The 23,615-nt window shown below is 35.6% G+C and overlaps 2 protein-coding genes and 1 pseudogene across 2 annotated transcripts; all 3 read right to left on the bottom strand.

Annotated features, from left to right (window-relative positions):
* Positions 1-317: 317 nt before the first annotated feature.
* On the bottom strand, positions 318-5,203 carry LOC114711134 (RNA polymerase sigma factor sigB-like). The gene is made up of 6 exons (XM_028895482.1): positions 4,955-5,203; positions 3,361-3,557; positions 2,203-2,805; positions 1,237-1,467; positions 737-877; positions 318-614 (listed from the first exon to the last, which is right to left on the bottom strand). The coding sequence occupies exons 1-6, from the start codon at positions 5,067-5,069 to the stop codon at positions 318-320; spliced, it is 1,584 nt and encodes a 527-aa protein (XP_028751315.1). The 5' UTR covers positions 5,070-5,203.
* A 6,540-nt stretch (positions 5,204-11,743) lies between these two features.
* On the bottom strand, positions 11,744-13,920 carry LOC114711133 (TMV resistance protein N-like). Its single transcript, XM_028895481.1, has 4 exons — positions 13,915-13,920; positions 13,551-13,885; positions 11,857-12,544; positions 11,744-11,776 (listed from the first exon to the last, which is right to left on the bottom strand). Exons 1-4 carry the CDS (start codon positions 13,918-13,920, stop codon positions 11,744-11,746), a joined length of 1,062 nt encoding a protein of 353 aa, XP_028751314.1.
* A 5,473-nt stretch (positions 13,921-19,393) lies between these two features.
* LOC114711075 (RNA polymerase sigma factor sigB-like) lies at positions 19,394-23,216 on the bottom strand (annotated as a pseudogene).
* Between the last annotated feature and the right edge of the window lie 399 nt (positions 23,217-23,615).

Below are 23,615 nucleotides of genomic sequence, written 5' to 3'. Positions count from 1 at the left end.
TTTAACTTATCTCCTCAAGACTATAGAAAAAATGGAGGAAAAACATACGGCTGGGGAAGCTATCAAATAAGGTCTGAACATTGATTTCTGATAAGGTTAGGAAACCAAATATTGCTGCAAATGCTTGGTTCTCCTCTTGTTCTTAAGTTTCCTAAAAGCACAGGCCTCTATTTGTCTAATTCTTTCCCTACTCACCCCCATCATTTCTCCTATCTCTTGTAAGGTCTTCATTCTTCCGTCATCCATGCCGAATCTCCATCTTATCACCTGCCTCTCTCTCGGATTCAGACTGTCCAGTACAAGTTCCAGATCCTTCTTCATAAATTCCTTGATAGTAAAACATAAGTCATGTCAAAAAGACAGAAGGGTATTGACATTTGAATGGGAAAAGTTTGAATAAGACGAGGACAGACCGAAGGTTTAAGATTCTGGTTGATCCCAATCTTTTGTTCCAGTGATCTAGGAGCTTTTGGGGTCATAAGAACAGCATTTAGCCTCTTCATGGATAGTCCAGCTGCCTCAGCGATTTCTTCATCATCAGGTTGTCTTCCATTTTCACTATACAATTGTTTTCTTGCTTCCTTCACTCTGTAAGATGCCTCCACCATGTGAAACTGTAAGTCCAAAACAACACAAATCAATTCATTTGAACAAGAAGTTATGTGTAGCATAGGAACTACTTTGATATAAGGGCAAGAAGAAAGTAATAATCATTCAACAATCACAGATTACACACCGGCAAGCGAATTGTCCTTGACTGATCAGAAAGTGATTTCCGAACAGCTTGTTTAATCCACCAGTGAGCGTAGGTGGAGAACTTAAAACCCTTTGAAGCATCAAACTTCTCAGCACCTCTCACAAGGCCTCGACATCCTTCCTGTGAGTCAATAAGGAAAAGCATAACATACTCGTTACTAGAAGCATCAAGGTCATCATCACCATGCTTTACATGATATTCTAAATACTTCCTATTTTAGTCCACTAAAGATGACCCAAACATTCAATTCGCTCCCTCAAAGAATTTGAGTATTATTATAGTACTTGAAAGTATGGCATACTATATATTCAAGAGTTAGATGTTCCATGGGATTGAAACAAAAGCAATCTTTCAAACAACAAAGTGGTACAAAATGTTATAGGGAGCAAAATGATACTTGAGTAATTCTTGAGGACTAAAATGGGATTTACCTCTGACAACATTTATTTACCATAAGAGTATACTGGTGAGACAAAAACCTGGACAAGATCCTGGAGATTCATTCCAGCTCCCTGATAATTTTTAGCAATTGATATGACAAGCCTTATATTACTCTTAATCATTTTGTCCTTGCAAAAGGTGCCATAATTTAAGCGCTTTCTCAAGGTTTTCTGATCCACTCCTGCTGCTGCAGCCCATTGAGCGAATGTTGGCGGACTGCCACATCTTTCTGCTAGATCATCCTGGAGTTTTTCCAACTTTAGTAGGTCCTGAAATATAGAAAAGGAAAATAAGATAGGCTATAAAATGAATAGAGAAATTTAATCCAAAATGAAAAAGATACTTCTAGTTCTCTAGTGATTCCTTGACTTCAAATCTTGAAAGCTCTACAAAGTCACGAAATCTTATGATGGTGATATATATTTCACATAAGTAGCTCTATTATTATTAAATTAATAATAATAATAATAATAATAATAATTTTTTAACTTATGTTTTCCTTTTCTGCTCAGTTACAGAACAGATGACAAAAGGGAGAGCTTGAAAAGCTTCCCTGTATCCTCAATTCTCAATAACACAGGAAGTAATGTACACCTCTATCTGTGACTACAATTAAGCAAAAAATTTGAGAAACATTACATAGCTATGAGAACTTTAAGACAAGTCTAGCAGCAAACAAAATCTTCTTCATTTTGAGGTAGCACTTTCTAAATTCCATTAAATGCCAGCAAAATAAAAATTAAAAGAACCAGATAGAAATTTAACCAACTTTAGGACATGCTACTCATCTAAAGTAAATCATTTGAAGCAACTGATAAGAAATCTAGTTAGTGATGCTAAACACAATATCTCAAAAAGGCTGATGCAATTCGAGAAAATTTAGAATGACAACTAAATAGATGCCCAAGATACATTAAAAAAAGAAAAAAGAAACAGCTCCATGAAGATTATCTGCTAAATATTAAGTGATTAGCATCATAGACATGAACATCACCATATCACACCTGTATTCCTTCAGATAGCTCAAGTTCTTCAGTTGGACTAAGAAGTTTAGTAGTGCTAGTTGTTGCTCTTAAATATCGTAATGGATCAGTATAGTCTACTTCTTGCATAGCAGCACGTTTTTTACGGCTAGAAGATCCAGACTTGAAAGATAGAATATTTGTGGAAGCCCTCTCAGCTGCCCTGGCTCTTCTAGCTTTTCGTTCAGTTTGGCGCTTTGACCTAACAGCTATGGTGCCAAAAAGCTGTTCCTCCAGATGCTCAAGATCCTCATTTGTCGGCTCCACATCATCAGACTCCTCTTCATTATTATTTATGCTACCGTCTCGCATTGTCTCTGCTTCAGTGCCCATGGACCCTCCCACTAGACCATCTTCAGCTTCCATACGTTGTACCCATTTAAGAAGTAAGTTATCAGGTTTGGAAGAAATAGACGGTTTATACTCTGATTCTGCTGGGGACTTATTTTTGGCTAGCATAGCTGCATCCTTTGCAACCTTCAAAGCTGCTTTAGCAAGGGCAACAGCTTCAGAAGCAGCAGCAGCTATTACAGCCTCTTCACTAGTAATAAGAGATTCTGCAGCTAAAGTTGCTTTAAAGCTTGCCTGATTAATAGCACAAAGCCAATTAGCTACTGGAAAGTTATATATATAAATATATATATATATTAAAAGATTTTGCATGACTTAAAATCTTTGGAAATACTCCAAAATTAAGAGCTTGGTCAAACTCTCAAATTGAATATCAACTAACCTGCATATAAGAAAACTAGAAAAGTTTACATTTCACAACAACACTGGTTAACACAAACCAAAATGAAGAGTGATTGATAAAGCGAGAGAAATTTTATTTACCAAAAAATCAAGCAAATAGTGAAATTCAATTGCATATGGCCCAAAAAAATTAATAAAAATTGGTACTTAATGTTTCTCAACATTATTAGAGAATAAAACTAATGCAACAGTACACAAGACAAATCCAATTACAGTATATCACGTTGCACTTCAACATCATTAAATAACTTGAACTGGTTTGTCCATTAAACACCTCAAATGCAAACTATTAGGAATAGATCACTTTCAGCGCATGTATTATGTGTTGATCAGGCAATCATGGAATTGATATAATTATTATGTCAAAATATAATTGCGTAATCTAACCTCTGTGGGTGGACCAGTTGTACCACTATATGTCCAAGGTCTGGTTGCAGTGACTGAGTCAGAATTACCATCTATAGGAGCTAATGCCAACTTTTCCAAGCTGAGAATTGCTGCTGATCCAGTTGATGATGAGGTGGAAGGAGGTGTGGCAGATAAAAGACAATGTGCCTGGAAACACAGAGTTTCTCTATTTTTTGCTGCATATTTCAAATTCCAACAAAACATAATGTTAAAATCTAATTGCGGTAACTGTTACAACAAACAGAGAAAAAAATAGAGGACCTTTCTGACTTGCTAATTAAACTATATATGTAATCACCCTTCACGCTAGCAGCTTTTGAACAGTTTAGAAGAAATGCATGAATATTGTTAATAAGATATTCAAGTGAAAATATCGCTTTAATTATAGAAGACCAGGTTTCTTCACGGAAAGTATTATCTGGATACGAAAAACGGAAGTGAACAAATGCTCAACTGAACCAATTTGATCAGATCAATTCAATCAAAGAACAATAAGGGTAAGAAAGTTTCCAGCTAATCTAGCCATAACACAACAGAATCAATAGCAAGTCAGCGCATCACTACAGCTAGAGAGGTAACTCTGCAGTTTTCATCAAACTTGGTAAAATGAGTTATGTATGACTCTCCCTAATTAGCATATATCAACTATGTGAGATTTAAATTATGACGAAAAGTAATTTTAGTTTGTGCTTTCCTTATATTTTCTCTACAAGTAACTTGAATCAAACCCACAATAGCAATTTCGTTATATTATTGTCCTGGCACAAGTAGATTCAGAACTAGAGGATGGAATTCTAAAACAACACAAAGGTTAATGTGCCATAGACTATACATATTTCCAATTCCTTGGGTGGTTTCTTATATCAGTACAAATAAAAAGACTTTGCTTTCCTTTTTCAAGTTTCAAGCTCTTCAATTTTTTCATTTTTCTTCAGAAATATAATTATATTATTGAATATTGAATTATTGATGATCCTTGAGAAAATATATACAATAGAAATAAACAAACTTCACTTTTTTCTCTCAAACTCTTCATCAATTTTCAATTTTTTCTTCAGAAATTTAACTAAATTATTGATGATTCTTGAAGATGACCCTTGCCTAACAAGATTAAGTTTCTTAGAAATATGATTAAGGCAATCCATCACAACAAATCTGTTTAGCATTGAAGAAGCACAGATAAATTAAGAAGGAAAAATGGCTTCTGCAGCCAAATTGAAACGGCAGTTGATGTCAAAATGGGAAAAGACTAAACACAAATGCATAATTGTCACAACACCCAACGGTAACTCAAAAATGATAATTTGTTCCATATGTCGCATATCAACTTCACGATTCAGTGAACAAACAGGGACTAAGAATAATATACATCTAAGTCCCAAAGATTCAGAAAGGAACAAGCTGTGTTCTTTTGAATAAATTTTTGTAGCACATATCAACAACAAGGGCAATGCAGACTACTGAAAAGTAAAAAGTCCTCACAAAATAACCAAAACTACGATAAACCCAGTTCAGTATACATCGCAATGAAATCAAAAGTATAGTCAAATGGGAAAGACAAGAGAAAACTTACGGAGATGGGAGTGCGAGTGAGAATGAGTGGAGAGAAGAGAAACATGAGGATGAGCTCTGTAGTGGATAGAGAAAGTGTCGGGCTGACACTTGAACTGCGGCAATAAACAAGACATTCTACGGCCCTCGTATGTGGTAGTGCTCCACCACTACTCGGAAGAGAAAAGCGTAGCCCGCTTGTGAATAAAGGGCAATCGAGAGAGTGTCATAGGAAGAGGAAGAAGAAGGAGGGGAGGGATAAAAGAGAAGACTTGTGCAGGGAATCGATGGTAGAGAGGCAAAAAATCGGATAAGGGCGTCTGAGCCGGTGTTTAGATGATGAGGATGAGAAAGAAAAGAGACACAGCCCAATTCATTTATTTTCAGTTTTTACCCTTTTCAAGAATAACAAGTTCACCGGAAATTTGTTCTGATTACACTGGCTGTGGTGGGTGAGTCTCCCAACGGGTTTCTGCATTCGCTGAGGCTCGAACTCGAGACCTCGCTTAAACGGTACCAAGCCACTTACCACTTGGACCAACTCTCGTTGGTTGAATAAATTTTTAAAATTTCTAATAATGGAGACACTTCTTTATAACTATATATATTTCTTTCCGCAATATATTAAAAATAAATTATTACAAATATTTTATGGATTGAAATACAATGAAAGTCCCTTACCATATGGTCTTGAATATGAGCTTTTTTGGTTACAAAGTGGAAAATTTATTTTACAGATTATTATCGCATGAGCACATGAAATGTAACTTGTGGTTTTTTAATCCAGGGCTCTTCAATTCAGATTTGAATATTAACCATTAAACTTGTATATAATGATGTTGTGGGAGAGTTACAAATTAAGAAACAAATTTATTCTTAAAGTTTTTATTTAGAAATATCGGACAGCTGAAAAAATTTTTAAATACAAATTTGCCTTGTTTGTTTAAAATCATAGGAATATTATTTCTTACTATTAAAAAATTAACATCTATTGTTGAACATTTTTAACAGTATAAAATAATAGTCATGATTTTAAACTTCTAAGCAAATTCACCAAAAAAAAAAAATTTCAAGTGCCTAATATTCCTGAGTGAAAATTTTCAAAAAAAATTTACACATTAACCCTCCAAATTCATTCTTTGAAAAAAAAAATCAGGAAAATTGGAAAAAAAATTCCGCTGAAAATTTTATTGGTAAAGAGCAGCTAATAGGTTGATGTGCGCAAAAAGTACAAATGCTTTGTGAATTTTATCCACACAATGATTTTGGTTATTTTCACCATAAAAATTCCCCCCAATTTTCCTGAAAAATTTTCACTCCCCTATTACTTTGAGTTTGTTTTTTCTAGACTTTTATTTTATGAGATGAAAATCTCAACCAAAAAAATTTATTTTTGTCAGATTCGGTCCTTTTCTTTGTCTTTTTGACAATTTGTTTGGTCTTTACTTGTATAATCTTACATGGCTCAACAGAAAAACCTTATAATCTGATTGACCTCATAGTTGTTTCATGATAATGTAATTGTTTTAGTTTGATTGTACTTTCTATCCTTACAATTTTCTCTTTGAATTCGAACAGTCACTCCACTCGATATCTTTGCAAGTTACTTTTCTGATTTTAAATATAAGACTCCTTTTATAGTGTAATTTTCACTATAAAAGAAGTTTTATATTTAGGATCGGAGGAGTACTCATTATAGACTACATCTCATAATACTCCTCGAGTCCTAATTATAAGACCCAATTGACTTATTTGAGGAGATTAAGGAAGTAAGTTAAGTTGGTTATTTATTATAAATAAGTGTTGTTATTCCTAAAATATCATTGCTAATTAAGTATATTGGCTAAAACTATCACTATTAGAAGGATTATTTTGGAAAAAAAATGCATAAATATAAAAGAGAAAATGGATTGGGTCTTATAATTAGGACCAAATAAAAAGTCAAATTGGATCTTATAATAAAGACCGGAGGAGTACCAAGTATATCAACAATAATAAACTTTATCCTAAAAAGTGAGAAGCTACTTAAACTACATATATCACGCCCCGTGTCATTGTCCTCTGTCAACGAGAAGTCCTGACAGGGAAGCGATAAAGTCCAGCCTAGCTATAAGTTTGACTTCACCCTCAAGATGGGCTCATACTGAACCAAAAGGGGAGTGGTCCCATCGCGCCATACATATGCCAATCCATGGATGACTGTTTTCAAGATTTGAGCCTATGATCTCTAGGAATACATGCCTGCAGCCTTACTATTGCTCCGAGGCTCATCCTCAGATGAATTATTAATAAAGAAAGAAAGTGATGAGCACGAATATGTAGCTACAGAGGTGTCAAAAAGATACTCACTTTCAATCCTTCGAGGAAAATAGTCAAAACCCAAGAGGTTACATAGACTACAGGGGTCTTTGGATAGAAACTAAATCATGGTTTCAGAAGTTCTTTTACGGATTACGAAGTAAATATGTGGAGGAAGTTACCTCGTTTTGCGGAAAAATGATTCTGAAACCTAGGTTTTGGTTTTGCCAAACACCCCCTACATCTAGAAAAAATACAAAGACGCAGGTAGTGAATATGGCTTCCACAAATAATAACGAAACCTTGTGCTGGAAAGAAAACAAAGGAGGTCATATGACCATAGTTCAATCATGTCATAAATAATTGGCAACGTTAGATTCTAAATGCCAGAACCTCAATAACTAATGTCATAATTATAGCGTAGTGCTCTGATGAATAGGTATGTTTTTGAGAGTTTCCTTGTCTTCCCAAATTATAAGACTCGGAATAGAATGCTTACACATCTTCGCTGAAGCGCATAGTCACAGCCAACAAGGAGATCTCAGTGCTCAATTCCAAAATAAAGGTTATGAACTGAAAGGAGACCCAAAAGAAAAGTAGAAGTGTAAAATTCATCTTTGGCAGCGACTAACAGACTGGTGAACTTTGTCTTCTGCAAATGACTACTACAATGCTTGTACCCAAATGCTGTCCTCTTTCATCTCATCTTCATCCAGAAATTAAAAGCCATCAAATGCTATACCCTTATAAGTTGGAACCAACCAATCTTGACTTAATATATATTCTGCGTCCAAGTAAGTAAAAATAAAATGATGAAAAGAGATAGGATAAAACAACACTACGCCAAGCACATTAGCAACTGATAAATGTGTAATGTTGCCCTAGGAGTATAGTTGCCAGATTGTAATGAATGGGCTGAACATAAAATAAGCTTATGACTCTGAACCTGAGACTAATAAACCACAAGATGCGATAATTGGGTTTATGAAGAGTGGACTAACATGGAACAAGCCATTGGGGTGTCTAGATGGAGAGAGATTGGGGCTTGTAGCAGTGAAGCTAATTATGGAGATTTCTCTCTGTTGTTTTTCTCTCCTCCCTCTAGCCATTGTCCCTATGACTCTGGAGTTTCCCTATTCCCTTCCTGTAGCGCGTAGTTTTCCATCTTATTTGTTAATGCTTCTGGTCTTCTTCATCTCTTAGTATTATAATTCTGAGACTTGTCATAGATATATATATATATGTATATGTATATAAGAGTACAGGATTGTCTGTTTTTGATTTATCTTGCAATTATGTTGGTTAAGCTCTCATTATATAAAAAGAGTGATTATAGCACAGATGACGACCCCTTAGCAAGAAGACATCAGCAATTCCAGACTTGTCTCTTGCTTTTGCCCCAACCTATATCTCAAAACACTGTGCTTTCTCCATTTTTAATGTCATAGCCAATATGGCCCTGCCACTGCTTCTGGCCACTATTCTACAAGGTTTTTTAACATTGTAGAGTCATTATTCTTAGCAGTAGCATAACAATATCAATCTTCAATAACAAGTTAAACAAAAACTAGTTGGTTTCATTTCTTATATTTTTAATACAATTCTTTCTTCATTTTTGCCAAGAATAGGAAGGGAAGAGGAAAAAAGGATATCACCCCAAGTTATCTGGAAAAAGAGAGCTGCAAATGGGAGAATATAATCATTTATGTACAATCATACATATAGATTAGTTTTAATTCTAAAATGACATATTGACTTCATAAAAAGTGTTGTGGCTAGAAAAACACCCAAGAGAAAGTGTTGCAGAAAAAAATGGAAGAAAGTTTCCAAATTTCAAATCTTCATTGCCTTTCTAGGTCTGGTATATTGATGGGCCTCGTACTCCTCCTCACAATTGTGTTTGGTGCCGGTTAAACTTACAGCTTCAAATGTTAAAGGCTCTATTTGTTCATCAAATGACTCATTATATATCAAGTAGACAGTTGTGTTCTTCATAGTGAATCCATTCCCAAAAACTGCTTTCACCTCCACTTGGTCATCACATTCTAGATTAGATATTATTTCTTTCATCTCTGCTTCTTCTAAGAATTTTAGTTTGTCTTCTGTGTAGAGCAAAGTAGTTGTCTTCGTATAATTTATGATCATTAAGTAAATTATACAAGATTCACATGCCTTGTCATCAAAATCTCTTGAGGGGATATATACACAACAAATAGTCATCCCTTTTAAATGATCATGACCATTAACTGGAGGCACTTTAAATTTTACAAAAGCTCCTTCACCTTTGAATGTTAGCCAATAGGGATAATTATCACTAGGAAGAATACAGTCATCACCATACTTTGTAAGATTCGATCCCTGCACAGTAAGAGAAACATAACCTCTAATTTAACTATATAATTATGCACGTAGAAATCCTTTTCAAAAAATCTAGAGAGAGAGAGAGACAGAACCTATGAAATCTTCTTCGAAAGCGTACAAAAGGCTTGAGAATTCTTTCCAATGTTAATTAAAAGATGTTCCAAGCAATTCTTAAGTATCGAGATGTCCATACAATTTGTGGCAAACAAGGAATCAGAAATCTCCAATCCAGCTTCCAACAAAAGACTTTGTTGCTTTGGTACAGTACTTGGGATTGTTGGAGGACTATGAATACTGTTTAGCACATCCCCCAAAATTGATGATGGCATGCCCATATGCCATGGAATAAGAGGTAGTGGATTATTTGTTGGGGACATCCAAGATTCGTAGAGAGAAGGAATCACACAATGTGCTGATCCTTCATGACCATAAATAGATAGATTTAAAATGCTTTTTAATCTCACCAAAGAGTAAGGCACTCGCTTTATTGTAGGAGCAACTAGAGTTGTCAAAGATTCCATTTGCTCTATGTCCTCCTCTAGCTTGTCAATATTCTTACAACCAGAAAGAATGAGAGTTTTTAAGCATTTTAATCTGTAAATGCTTCTTGGGAGACTATGAAGGCCAACACAATCCTCCAAATCTAGTAGAAGAAGTTTATGAAGACGCCCAATAGAATCATCTATCGTGGACAATCTTTGACAGTCTTTGAGGATCAACTTATCAAGATTTGGTATTTTTGAAAAATCAGGAGTTTGCTTCAAGTAAGGAGAGTGGCTGAGATTGAGGATTTTTAACCTCTTCAATTTCTACAAAGAAAACATATTTTAAAAGGGAAGTAAACGAACATCCTGAGAAATTTAAATAATAAAACACATGGGAATGATATGTAAAATCATTCACCTAAACTAAAGACTCTTGAGTGTAAACATTGTTTTCAATCAATTGAAAATTAACTCTTGAAAGAAAAAGCATATTGTATATCAGTTACTTAATCTAGAAAAAGTAACACATATTTCAACATAAAGCAAATTTGAATTAAAGAAAATCTAGTAGCTTTATTCTTCAATAATAGCAAGGGAAAATTCATTCATATGCTATATATAGGTGGGGGGATCTAAGATATAAGAACTATCAAGAAGGCTGCAAAATATAAAACCCAATGAAAAGTAGAGTAATATATTTACACGTCCCAAGTCCCTATTTTATTTTCCACATATCCATAAACTTAGAAGCTAGAATCAACAAATTAACTAAGCTTCTTGAGTCAAATACTAGGGGGAAAAAAAGAAATTATGATAAACTATTTACCATAATGCTACAAATTTGAAGTATTTTGGTAATTTTTTAGAGAAACCAGGTTTTTTGTCATATAGCAGTTTGGCCTTTTTTCCCCTTTATTTTTTAATTTTGCTTTGATACTTGTGGCTCAAAAAGCCAACTAATTTACGTGCCTGGGATTCCTTCCAGACTTTTCTAAGACTGCTGTTTTCTAAGTCAATAGCAACTAATTTCTTTTGATAAAAGTTGCTAGGAATGTATTTTAAGGGAAAGCCATGCCAACAAAGCCATCTGAGATTTTTACTAATATAATTGTAGTCTCCTTTAAGCTGTACATTGTCAAGATGAAGTAATATGAGTCTCTTCATCATCTTAAATGCTTCTATTTGAAAATGCATCTTTTTACTTTGTGACAACTTCAAAGATACTCCTTCAATAGCCTCTGTTCCCTACAAAAATAAAAGCATATTTGTTTGTTGACACACAAACATAGAAACATATATGTCATTATCATGCTCATAGAGAAGTGTGAGTACAAAATGAGTTTTAAATATTGGATATAAAAGTTCCTACCATGTGTTCTAATAATACAGCTCGTGCTTCCTTATGAAACCATACCCTGCTTCTATTCCCAGGCTCCATTTTAGATTGTTGACGAATTACTTCTCTTCCCATGTCCCGCAGCAAATCATGCATAACAAGCTTGTTCTTCTCATCAATGGTCATAAGGCTTCGCTCCAAAAGCCTTTTGATTCCAGTGTCAGCAAAAAATCTACAGCCATTTAATATGTGTGTCATTTCAGTTTTGTCCATCCCAATAAAGAAGCAACATATATCGAGGAATATTTCTTTCTCCAAATCATCTAAACCATCATAGATTATTTTTAGCTTCTTGTGTATCTTGCTGTTGGGAATTTTTTTAAGTTTACTCAATACACTCTTCCATTCTTCCACTTCTTCGCCAAATAAACAAGAGCCTAGGACCTCAAGAGCGAATGGAAGTCCCCCACAGTATACAACTATATCTCTTGAAAGGTGAATGAAATCATCCTTGGGACTTTCTTGTTTAAATGCATGCCAGTTAAACAGCTCAACAGATTCCCCTTTATCCAAATTCTTCATCATATAAACGCAACAATCCTTTTTAGGGAGTAAACTTTGATTTCTAGTTGTGATGATTATTATACTTCCTGGTTTAAACCAGTCACCACTTCCAGCTAGAGCTTTTAGTTGGGCCAGCTTATCCACATTATCAAGCACAACCAGCGCCTTTTTATGTCTAAGTCTATCCTTCAAAGTGATCATTCCTGATTCGATGCTGTTTATCTTCATTTTTGTTGGCTTGCATATTTCAGAAAGAAGTTTGTTTTGCAAGTGCTCTTTACCATTTTTTTGACGCCAAACTTTTCTGATATTTGGGAGGTAACTTCTACTCTCAAAATTGCGACCAATTTCATTATAGATGGCTTTGGCAATAGTTGTTTTGCCGGCACCCGCCATTCCCCATATCCCAACCATGACAGTATCTTCAGATGAATGGTTTTGGAGCATTGCGATCACTTCACGTACACGATTATCTAATCCTACTGGGTGCTCAGCCACAAATAAGTCTTTCTTGTCTAATATATCACAAACTTGCCTAACAATGTCTTCAATATAATCACTCTCGTCCCTGCAAATCATATAAGCATAATGGAAAATGTGCATTGGATATCTTAACACGCACCATTACAAATAAATAAATTCAATAGTTTGAAAGCTATATATGTTGTGCTTGGAGTAAAGTAGATATTACGAATAAACACTGATTGTTTCATTGCAAAACAAAATTCAGTTCACTGTGAGCACATTAATTTATTATAAGAATCAATATCACACTTGTCTACATGATTTAAAGAAGTTGGGAAAAACCAGAGAAAGCAATTTAAACTTGTAATTTCATTCAATGATAAGGCATCTATACAAGAGCTTATAGGGCGTATTATTTGTAGAGGGCCCTAAACCTTTCCTTAAGTAATTAAAACAAATCTCAGTAAAGTCGACTGTAGCATAAAATAATTTCAAAATATCATATTTATTAAAATGAATCAAAGATAACAAAATCATTTCTTGTTCTTCAAATATTTGTCAAATGATCAAGTATTCTTTAATTTCATTTCCTTCTTGACTTATAAGTTCTTCGTACATATAAAATTGGAAATGTTGATTGGCTTAAGGCTTCATGTAATGCCTAAACCCACTTATAATCTTGCTTAAAGAAGCCTTCATTTTGCAATAAGAATCCGTTCACGCACATATGGTTAATTACTTACAATATAAATAATTCAGAAGTCAAAAAAACAAAAATTAATTGGAATGAAACACAATTAATGACACCGCATATATCTTGTGCTTAGTTGGTTGTACAATAATGAGCCATGCATGATTGTGAGGGCTAGCATAACGCCACTATTATAAGTTTGATAAAATATTCAAAGAAATTGCGAGTAAAAGAATACATTTGCTAAATTATGCCAGAGAATTTTACAATATATGCAACTTTTAAAAAGGTGCCACGCAGGGAAGAAATAAAAGTGAGTCGTGTTCCAATTAAAAATATATGGTGAAATTCTTGCAAATAATATAAACACATATTAAGCGTCTCAATTAAAAGTAAATAAAGAGTGAAAAAAAATTACCTAAAACTATGTACAACCGTCCCTTTAAGATTCCCAACATTAGTAAGGGCTTTCCTCCACTCCGAAACTTGATATTTTGATGGTGAATTCTTTTGTACAAGATCATTAAATGCTCCTCCAAAACTAGAAGTTTGATGACGAATTTGTGTTGGACTAACATGGTAAAACACAGGTAGAACTGTCCTATTATTTGTTTCATAAAGCTCTATGATCATTGACAATTCCTCCAAACACCATTTAGATCCACCATATTCCTCAGAGAAGATGATGATCGCAATTTTTGAACTTCCAATTGCTTCCAAAAGTTCTGTTTTTATATACGTTCCTTCGTGAAGCTCAACATCATCTTTGAACAGAATAACACTAGCATTACATAGAGCTGTATAAAGATGTGAAGTAAAATTTTTCTGAGTGTCTTCACCTCTAAAACTTAAGAACACCTCATACCTGTAAGCTGAATATTATATATATTTTAAAATACAGAATATTAGTAAATTAAATTGCTATTTAAATTAATATAATCAAAATATTACTATGACATAAGCATGTTTATAATATGTTGAAAGTGGGCTCATTCTCATTAGGCCCAAACCGGAGATGATCCTACTCCATCAGGATTAATTCAAGTTCTTTTACTTAGCATTATCTTTCTGCCTTTTATTTAGGAATTTAAACGATTTCTTCCATATTTTTTGTGGCTAGATTTTAGGATTGATTTAGATAAGATTATATGCGAGATTATCGTATATTCCTCTCCTATATGTATCGATTGCTCTAGTTGAATAAAGTTAAGTTTTTCCCGCGTTCAATTACCATCATGGTATCAGAGCAATGGCTCAGTCCTTCAGAGACGCGGTGATCGGACCGCCACGAACCTTCACCACCGGCAGCGACTCTACCCAGAACCCGTCAATAACTGCAGGAGACTCCTACGCGATGGCTGATTCCGGAGGAAGTCATCAAACTGGAGCGTCGTGTTCGACGGGAATAATTCCAGCTACCGACTCCTTCTCGCAGACGATGATTACTCACCGATTGAATGGCAAAAATTATCTACAATGGTCCAGGAATGTTCTGATGTTCATAAGAGGACGAAACAAGGAACACAATGGGCTGTACTACCTTGAAGGAACTACAACTAAGAGATATGTGGCTGCATCTACTTCCTAAAACTCTAGTTTTTCTTCTAAAGAAGACTTTATGTTATGGCATTTTAGACTTGGACACCCAAGTATTGATTACATGAAATTGCTGTTTCCAAATTCTATGAATAAAAGGAATTTTCAGTTTTATTGCGAAACGTGTCAACTAGCCAAACAGACTCGTACTTCTTACCCATCTCATGCCTACACACCTACACAACCTTTTGCTCTCATTCATAGTGATGTTTGGGGTCCTTCTCGAGTCGCTACTACTTCTAAGGCCAGATGGTTTGTAACATTTATAGATGATCATACTCGCTTAACGTGGCTATTTTTGATGAAAGAAAAATCTGAGGTGTTCTCTATTTTTAAAATTTTTTATACCTTTGTCCAAAATCAATTCCAGGCTTCAATTAAGATTTTTCGGAGTGATAATGGAAAGGAATTTGTTAATTCTCACCTCACAACCTTTTTTACTGAAAAAGGCATTCTTCATCAAACGTCCTGTACCAATACACCCCAACAAAATGGAGTAGCTGAATGCAAAAATTGACATCTTTTAGAAGTAACTAGATCTCTATTACTGGGTCAAAATGTACCAAATTTTTATTGGGGAGATGCTGTGCTTACTGCTACATATTTAATCAATCGTATGCCATCAAAAACTTTAAAATTTCAGACTCCGATTCAAAAATTCTTGGCAACTTATCCTCACTCTTATCTCATTCATTCTCTTCCTCCACGTGTTTTTGGGTGTACAACATTTGTATTTGATGGTGACAAAGGAAAACTTGAGTCTAGATCAATTAAATGTATATTTCTAGGATACTCTCCTACTCAAAAAGGTTACAAGTGTTATTCTCCTATCACAAAGCGAGTGTATATCACCATGAATGTTAAATTTTTTGAAAACCTACCTTTCTATCCCAGATTACCTATTCAGGGGGAGAGAGGTAGTGAATGGCCAATCTGGATAGATCAACAATCTGAACAGCAGAGTAGTAATCCTACCAATAACACCCAAACATCTCTAGATGACCAAACATCATTAGATGTCACCTTTCTTGATCCTGAAGTTACTGAACCACCCTCTTTAGTCATAGAAATCACACCCAACACACCAGAAACTACCTCTAACACACCAGAATTCCAACCTGAGACCACAACCAGACCTACTTCCCCTCTTCCTAACTATACCGAGTCTTCTTTTGAGCCAGTAATAAGTAAGATACAGGGAAATCAGGAAGAACAGACAGCCACCAGTGAAGACCCCATTAATGTTCCAAGGCCAAGTCATGAATCCATATTCGAGGTTAATCCTGCAGATCTCCAATGGCCCATAGCTCTCAGAAAGGGAAAAAGGAGCTGTACGCGGTACCCGATAAGTAGGTATGTTTCTTATGACAAACTCACCTCTCAATTCAAGACCTTTGTTGTCAATATAGACAGAGAAGAGATCCCAGGAACATTTAGTGAGGCGATAGCTAACCATAATTGGAAACTGGCAATTAAGGAAGAACTAAGGGCCTTGATTAAAAATGGAACTTGGGATATTGTTGATTTGCCTCAAGGAAAAACCGTGGTAGGAAGTAAATGGGTATTTACTAAAAAGTATAATCCAGATGGAAGTACCAACAAGTACAAAGCCAGGTTGGTAGCAAAAGGCTTCACCCAAACATATGGTATAGATTACCAAGAAACCTTTGCACCAGTGGCCAAATTCAACACTATCAATGTTTTGCTCTCACTAGCCGCAAACTTGGATTGGCCATTATATCAATTGGATATAAAAAATGCCTTTTTGAATGGCGACCTGGAAGAGGAAGTATACATGGAAATACCCCTTGGGCTCAGAGAACCAAGAAATGAAGGGAAAGTATGTAGGCTATGCAAGTCTCTATACGGACTTAAACAATCACCAAGAGCGTGGTTTGGAAGGTTTATGCGGGCAGTCACTGGATTTGGCTACAAACAGTGCCAAACAGACCACACACTATTTGTCAAACTCATTGATCATAAAATAACTGTGTTAATTGTCTATGTGGATGATATTGTGTTAACAGGGAATGATGACAATGAAATCGCAGCATTGAAGAGGAAATTAGCCTCAGAATTTGAAGTAAAGGATCTAGGCCACCTAAGGTACTTCCTGGGATTGGAGGTTGCCAGATCACAGAAAGGCATCAACTTGTCTCAAAGGAAGTACACGCTAGATCTTCTCAAGGAAACCGGGATGTTAGGAGCAAGACCAGCAGAAACTCCCATGGAACAGAATTGTAAACTAGAAATAAAGCCAGACGGAAAAACAGTGAACAAAGAAAGCTACCAGAAGTTAGTCGGAAAATTAATATATCTATCCCACACAAGGCCAGACATATCATTTGCAGTTGGGGTTGTGAGTCAATTTGCAAGCAATCCCCAAAAGGAACATATGGAGGCGGTTGAGCGAATTCTCAGATATCTCAAGAGAACTCCAGGTAAGGGTCTCTTCTTCTCGAAGGGAGATCAGAAGGGAGTTGAGATATATACTGATGCAAACAAGAGGGCACCTGACATAGAAGATAGTAGAAACATAGAAGTGTACACCGATGATGACTGGGCAGGAGCAGTTAATGACAGACGCTCCACTACTGGTTACTGTACATTCGTCTGGGGAAACCTTGTTACTTGGAGAAGCAAGAAACAGCCAGTTGTATCAAGGAGCTCAGCAGAATCAGAATTTAGAGCTTTGGCTCTAGGAATTTGTGAGGGGATATGGATTGTTAGCCTACTACGAGAACTAGGCATTGAAGTAAATACACCAGTTCAGATGTGGTGCGACAGCTTGGCAGCCCTAAAAATTGCCAACAATCCTGTTCAACATGATCGAATGAAGCATGTAGAAATTGACCGTCACTTTATCAAAGAAAAAATAGAGGCCAAAGTGGTTGATCTGGCTTACATCTCCATAGGAAGACAAGTTGCAGACATGATGACCAAACCATTTGTCAAGGCCAAATTCGAAGAGCTTACAGGCAAGCTGGGAATGATCAACATCTATTCGCCAGCTTGAGGGGGAGTGTTGAAAGTGGGCTCATTCTCATTAGGTCCAAACCGGAGATGATCCTACTCCATCAGGATTAATTCAAGTTCTTTTACTTAGCATTATCTTTCTACCTTTTATTTAGGAATTTAAACGATTTCTTCCATATTTGTTGTGGCTAGATTTTAGGATTGATTTAGATAAGATTATATGCGAGATTATCGTATATTCCTCTCCTATATGTATCGACTGCTCTAGTTGAATAAAGTTAAGTTTTTCCCGCGTTCAATTACCATCGTAATATAAGATTATAAAATGTCAGAAATATTATGAAAAATAATATTATTTATCATGGCAACATGCGTGTTTGACATGCGTGTTTGATAATACGTGAAGCACATAATGTGTCCTCACAAAACCATAACATACCTTCATTTTCAAGCTCGTTTTGTGAAGTTTCACATATTATTTGTCTTCCCATGAGCTGCAATAGATTATGCATTCCAAGTTTGTTGTCCTCGTCAGTGGTTACAAGGCTTTGATCCACCAAGGCTCTTATTCGAGTGCTAACATTACATCCACGGCCATCCAACTTATGCTCCTACTTACGCATCACATCATCCATGGGCTCTCCAACGTAAAATAAAACTACATTGAGAAATATTTCTCTCTCTTCATCATTCAAAGAGTAGTCAAAGCTTTGGCGTAGTTCCTCGTATATTTCATCAGGGAGATCTCTGTTCATCTTCCACAATATGGATTTCCATTCATTCGCAACCCAGTACGATGAAGTATTGGCAATGACTTCAAGAGCCAGTGGCAGTCCCTCAACAAAAGCAGCCACTTCTTTGCAAACATCGATGAGGTCTTCTTTAGGGTATGCTTGTTGAAATACGTGCCAACTGAGAAGTTCAAGAGACTCTTCCTCACTCAAAAGCTTCATGCAATATACGTCATCCACTTTAAAGTCATAAAGTAGACGTGAATCTCTAGTTGTAATGATGATTATACTCCCTTCACCAAATTGCTCACGCCTTCCACATAAAGTATTCAATTGCTTCAGCTTATCCACATCGTCAAGCACAACAAGTACCTTCTTATGGCAAGGTCTTTCATTCAAGTCGAGGCTTCCTGATTCAGTGCTATCTATTCTCATACCTGTCGCTTCACATATTTCTGAAACAAGGTCAACTTTCATCTCCCATTGTCGCCTGACATTTGGAAGAAAACATGTACTCTCCAATGCGCGCTGAATGTGGTTAAAGATGGCTTTGGCAATAGTTGTTTTGCCTATACCCGTCATTCTCCATATGCATATGAAGACAACATGTTTTGATTTATGGTTATAAAGCATTGTAATCACATCCTGAGCACGAGAATCCCCTCCAACGGGGAACCCCTTAATAGCATATGATTTTGCCTCGTACAAACCCTCCGAAACCCCATGAACACGCGTCATAACACGGTTAATAACATTCCTCTTACCAAGTAAACAGCTGTGAACTATGAAGACAGAATAGCAGAAAAGGGAGCACTGATCAATTAGCATGACTACAAATAACAACGGAGGATAATGGCATTGGAAGCGACACATATATTCCATCAAGAAATTCAACACATTATAGCGTTATTAATTTTATCATATTTTCGCAATTGATATGACAAGCCTTATATTACTCTTAATTTTTAGCAATTGATATGACAAGCCTTATATTACTCTTAATCATTTTGTCCCTGCAAAAGGTGCCATAATTTAAGCGCTTTCTCAAGGTTTTCTGATCCACTTCTGCTGCTGCAGCCCATTGAGCGAATGTTGGCGGACTGCCACATCTTTCTGCTAGATCATCCTGGAGTTTTTCCAACTTTAGTAGGTCCTGAAATATATAAAGGGAAAATAAGATAGGCTATAAAATGCATAGACAAATTTAATCCACAATGAAAAAGATACTTCTAGTTCTCTAGTGATTCTTTGACTTCAAATCTTGAAAGCTCTACAAAGTCACGAAATCTTATGATGGTGATATATATTTACATGAATAGCTCTATTATTATTAAATTAATAATAATAATAATAATAATAATAATAATAATAATAATAATTTTTTAACTTCTTTCTTCCTTTTCTGCTCTCAGTTACAGAACAGATGACCAAAGGGAGAGCTTGAAAAGCTTCCCTGTATCCTCAATTCTCAATAACACAGGAAGTAATGTACACCTCTATGTGTGACTAAAATTAAGCAAAAAATTTGAGGGAACATTACACAGCTACGCGAACTTTAAGACAAGTTTAGCAGCAAACAAAATCTTCTTCATTTTGAGGTAGCAGTTTCTAAATTCCATTAAATGCCCAACAAGTAAAAATTTAAAGAACTAGAAAGAAATTTAACCAGCTTTAGGACATAGCTACTCATCTAAGGTATTTGAAGCAATTGATAAGAGATCTAGTTAGTGGTGCTAAACACGATATCTCAAAAAGGCTGGTCCAATTCAAGAAAATTCTAGAATGACAACTAACATAGATGCCCAAGACACATTAAAAAAAGAAAAAAAGAAAAACGAAACAGCTCCATGAAGATCATCTGCTAAATATTAAGGGATTAGCATCATAGACATGAACATCACCATATCACACCTGTATTCCTTCAGATAGCTCAAGTTCTTCAGTTGGACTAAGAAGTTTAGTTGTGCTTGTTGTTGCTCTTAAATATCATAATGCATCAGTATAGTCTACTTCATGCATAGCAGCACGTTTTTTACGGCTACAAGATCCAGACTTGAAAGATAGAATATTTGCGGAAGCCCTCTCAGCTGCCCAGGCTCTTCTAGCTTTTCATTCAGTTTGGCGCTTTGACCTAACAGCTATAGTGCCAAAAAGCTGTTCCTCCAGATGCTCGAGTTCTTCATTTGTCAGTTCCACATCATCAGACTCCTCTTCATTATTATTTATGCTACCGTCTCGCATTGTCTCTGCTTCAGTGCCCATGGACCTTCCCACTAGACCATCTTCAGCTTCCATACGTTGAACCCATTTAAGAAGTAAGTTATCGGGTTTGGAAGAAATAGACGGTTTATACTCCGATCCTGCTGGGGACTTATTTTTGGCTAGCATAGCTGCATCCTTCGCAACCTTCAAAGCTGCTTTAGCAAGGGCAACAGCTTCAGAAGCAGCAGCAGCTATTACAGCCTCTTCGCTAGTAATAAGAGATTCTGTAGCTAAAGTTGCTTTAAAGCTTGCCTGAGTAATAGCACAAAGCTAATTAGCTACTGGAAAGTTATATATATTATATATATATATATATATATATATATATATATAAAACATTTTGCATGACTTAAAAAATTTGGAAATACTCCAAAATTAAGGACTTGGTCAAAACTCTCAAATTAAATATCAACTAACCTGCATATAAGAAAACTAGAAAAGTTTACATTTCACAACAACAGTGGTTAACACAAACCAAAATGAAGAGTGATTGATAAAGCGAGAGAAATTTTATTTACCAAAAAATCAAGCAAATAGTGAAATTCAATTGCATATGGCCCAAAAAAATTAATAAAAATTGGTACTTAATGTTTCTCAACTTTATTAGAGTATAATACTAATGCAACAGTACACAAGACAAATCCAATCATAGTATATCACGTTGCACTTCAACATCATTAGGTGTGCATGCACAAATAACTTGAACTAGTTTGTCCATTAAACACCTCAAATGCACACTACTAGGAATAGATCACTTTCAGCGCATGTAACATTATGTGTCGATCAGGCAACCACGGAACTGATATAATTATTATGTCAAAATATAATTGTGTAATCTAACCTCTGTGGGTGGACCAGTTGTACCAATATATGTCCAAGGTCTGGTTGCAGTGACTGAGTCAGAATTACCATCTACGGGAGTTAATGCCAACTTTTCCAAACTGAGAATTGCTGCCAATCCAGTTGATGATGAGGTAGAAGGAGATGTGGCAGATAAAAGACAATGTGCCTGGAAAGACAGAGTTTCTCTATTTTTTGCTGCATATTTCAAATTCCAACAAAGCATAATGTTAAAATCTAATTGCAGTAACTGTTACAACAAACAGAGAAAAAAATAGAGGACCTTTCTGACTTGCTAATTAAACTACATATGTGATCACTCTTCACGCCAGCAGCTTTTGAATAGTTTTGAAGAAATGCATGAATATTGTTAATAAGATATTCAATGAAAATATCGCTTTAATCATAGAAGATCAGGTTTCTTCAAGGAAAGTATTATCTGGATACGAAAAACGGAAGTGAACAAATGCTCAACTGAACCAATTTGATCAGATCAATTCAATCAGTCAAAGAACAATAGGGGTAAGAAAGTGTCCACCTAATCTAGTCATAACATAACAGAATCAATGTCAATTCAGCAAATCACTACAGCTAGAGAGGTAACTCTGCAGTTTTCATCAAACTTAGTAAAATGAGTTATGTATGACCCTCCTTAATTAGCATATATCAACTATGTGAGATTTAAATTACGACGAAAACTAATACTAGTTTCTGCTTTCCCCATATTTTCTCTACAAGTAACTTGAATCAAGCCCACAATAGCAATTTCGTTATAGTAGTGTCCAGGCACAAGTTGATTCAGAACTAGAGGACGGAATTCTAAAACAAGACAAAGGTTAATGTGCCACAGACTATGCATAATTTCCAATTCCTTGGATGGTTTCTTATATCAGTAGAAATAAAAAGACTGCTTTCCTTTCTCAAGTTTCAAGCTCCTCAATTTTTTTCATTTTTCTTCAGAAATATAATTATATTATTGATGATCCTTGAGAAAATATATACAATAGAAATAAACAAACTTCACTTTTTTCTTTCAAAATCTTCATCAATTTTACATTCTTTCTTCAGAAATTTAACTAAATTATTGATGATTCTTGAGAATGACCCTTGCCTAACAAGATTAAGTTTCTTAGAAATATGATTAAGGCAATCCATCACAACAAATTTGTTTAGCATTGAAGAAGCACAGATAAAACGGCAGTTGATGTCAAAATGGGAAAAGACTAAACACAAATGCATAATCGTCACAACACCCAACGGTAACTCAAAAATGATAATTTGGTCCATATGTCGCCTATCAACTTCAGTGACCAACACTGACAGGGACCAAGAACAATATACATCTAAATCCCAAAGATTCGAAAAGAAATAAACTGTGATCTTTTGAATAAATTTTTGTAGCACATATCAACAACAAGGGCAATCCAGACTACTGAAAACTAAAAACTCCGCACAAAATAACCAAAACTAAGATAAACCCAGTTCAGCATACATCGCAATGAAATCAAAAGTATAGTCAAATGAGAAAGACAAGAGAAAACTTACGAAGATGGGAGTGCGAGTGAGAATGAGTGGAGGGAAGAGCAACATGAGGATGAGCTCTGAAGTAGATAGAGAAAGTGCCGGGCTGACACTTGAACTGTGGCAATAAACAAGACATTCTACGGCCCTCGTATGTGGTTATGGTCGACCACTACTCGGATGAGAAAAGCGTAGCCCGCTTGTGAATAAAGGGCAATCAAGAGAGTGTCATAGGAAGAGGAAGGAGGGGAGGGATAAAAGCGAAGACCTGCTTAGGGAATTGATGGTAGAGAGGCAGAAAATCGGATAAGGGGGGATAAGGGGGTCTGACTCTGAGCCGGCGTTTAGATGATGAGGGTGAGAGAGAAATGAGCCACAGCCCAATTCATTTTATTTTCAGTTTTTACCCTTTCGAAGAAGGAAAAATGATAGATAAAGAAGATAAAATATATGATATTTTAATTTGGAAAGTTAAGAAAATATAATGACAGAGAGAGAAATCCTTCTCAAATTAAAATTTTAAAATTCAGTAAAATGACAAAAATACTCTGTCTTTT

Source organism: Neltuma alba, unplaced genomic scaffold (genome assembly GCF_004799145.2).
Source record: "Neltuma alba isolate B1F8T4 unplaced genomic scaffold, ASM479914v2 tig00011277_pilon, whole genome shotgun sequence".
Classification (NCBI taxonomy): Eukaryota; Viridiplantae; Streptophyta; class Magnoliopsida; order Fabales; family Fabaceae; genus Neltuma; species Neltuma alba.
The sequence above is the reverse complement of the archived record's forward strand: the minus strand, read 5'-3'. Positions and strand labels throughout refer to the sequence as shown.

Excerpts from the sequence above, each read along its gene's own strand:
- LOC114711134 (XM_028895482.1), bottom strand. The coding sequence starts at position 5,069 with ATGTCTTGTTTATTGCCGCAGTTCAAGTGTCAGCCCGACACTTTCTCT. Across the intron at positions 3,558-4,954 it reads TCACTCGCACTCCCATCTCC|CAAAAAATAGAGAAACTCTG; the intron begins GTAAGTTTTCTC and ends TGAAATATGCAG. Across the intron at positions 878-1,236 it reads ATCTCCAGGATCTTGTCCAG|GAAGGATGTCGAGGCCTTGT; the intron begins GTTTTTGTCTCA and ends ATTGACTCACAG.
- LOC114711133 (XM_028895481.1), bottom strand. Across the intron at positions 12,545-13,550 it reads ACGGTTGTACATAGTTTTAG|GGACGAGAGTGATTATATTG; the intron begins GTAATTTTTTTT and ends TATGATTTGCAG. Across the intron at positions 11,777-11,856 it reads GACTTCCATTCGCTCTTGAG|CAAGATACACAAGAAGCTAA; the intron begins GTCCTAGGCTCT and ends AATTCCCAACAG.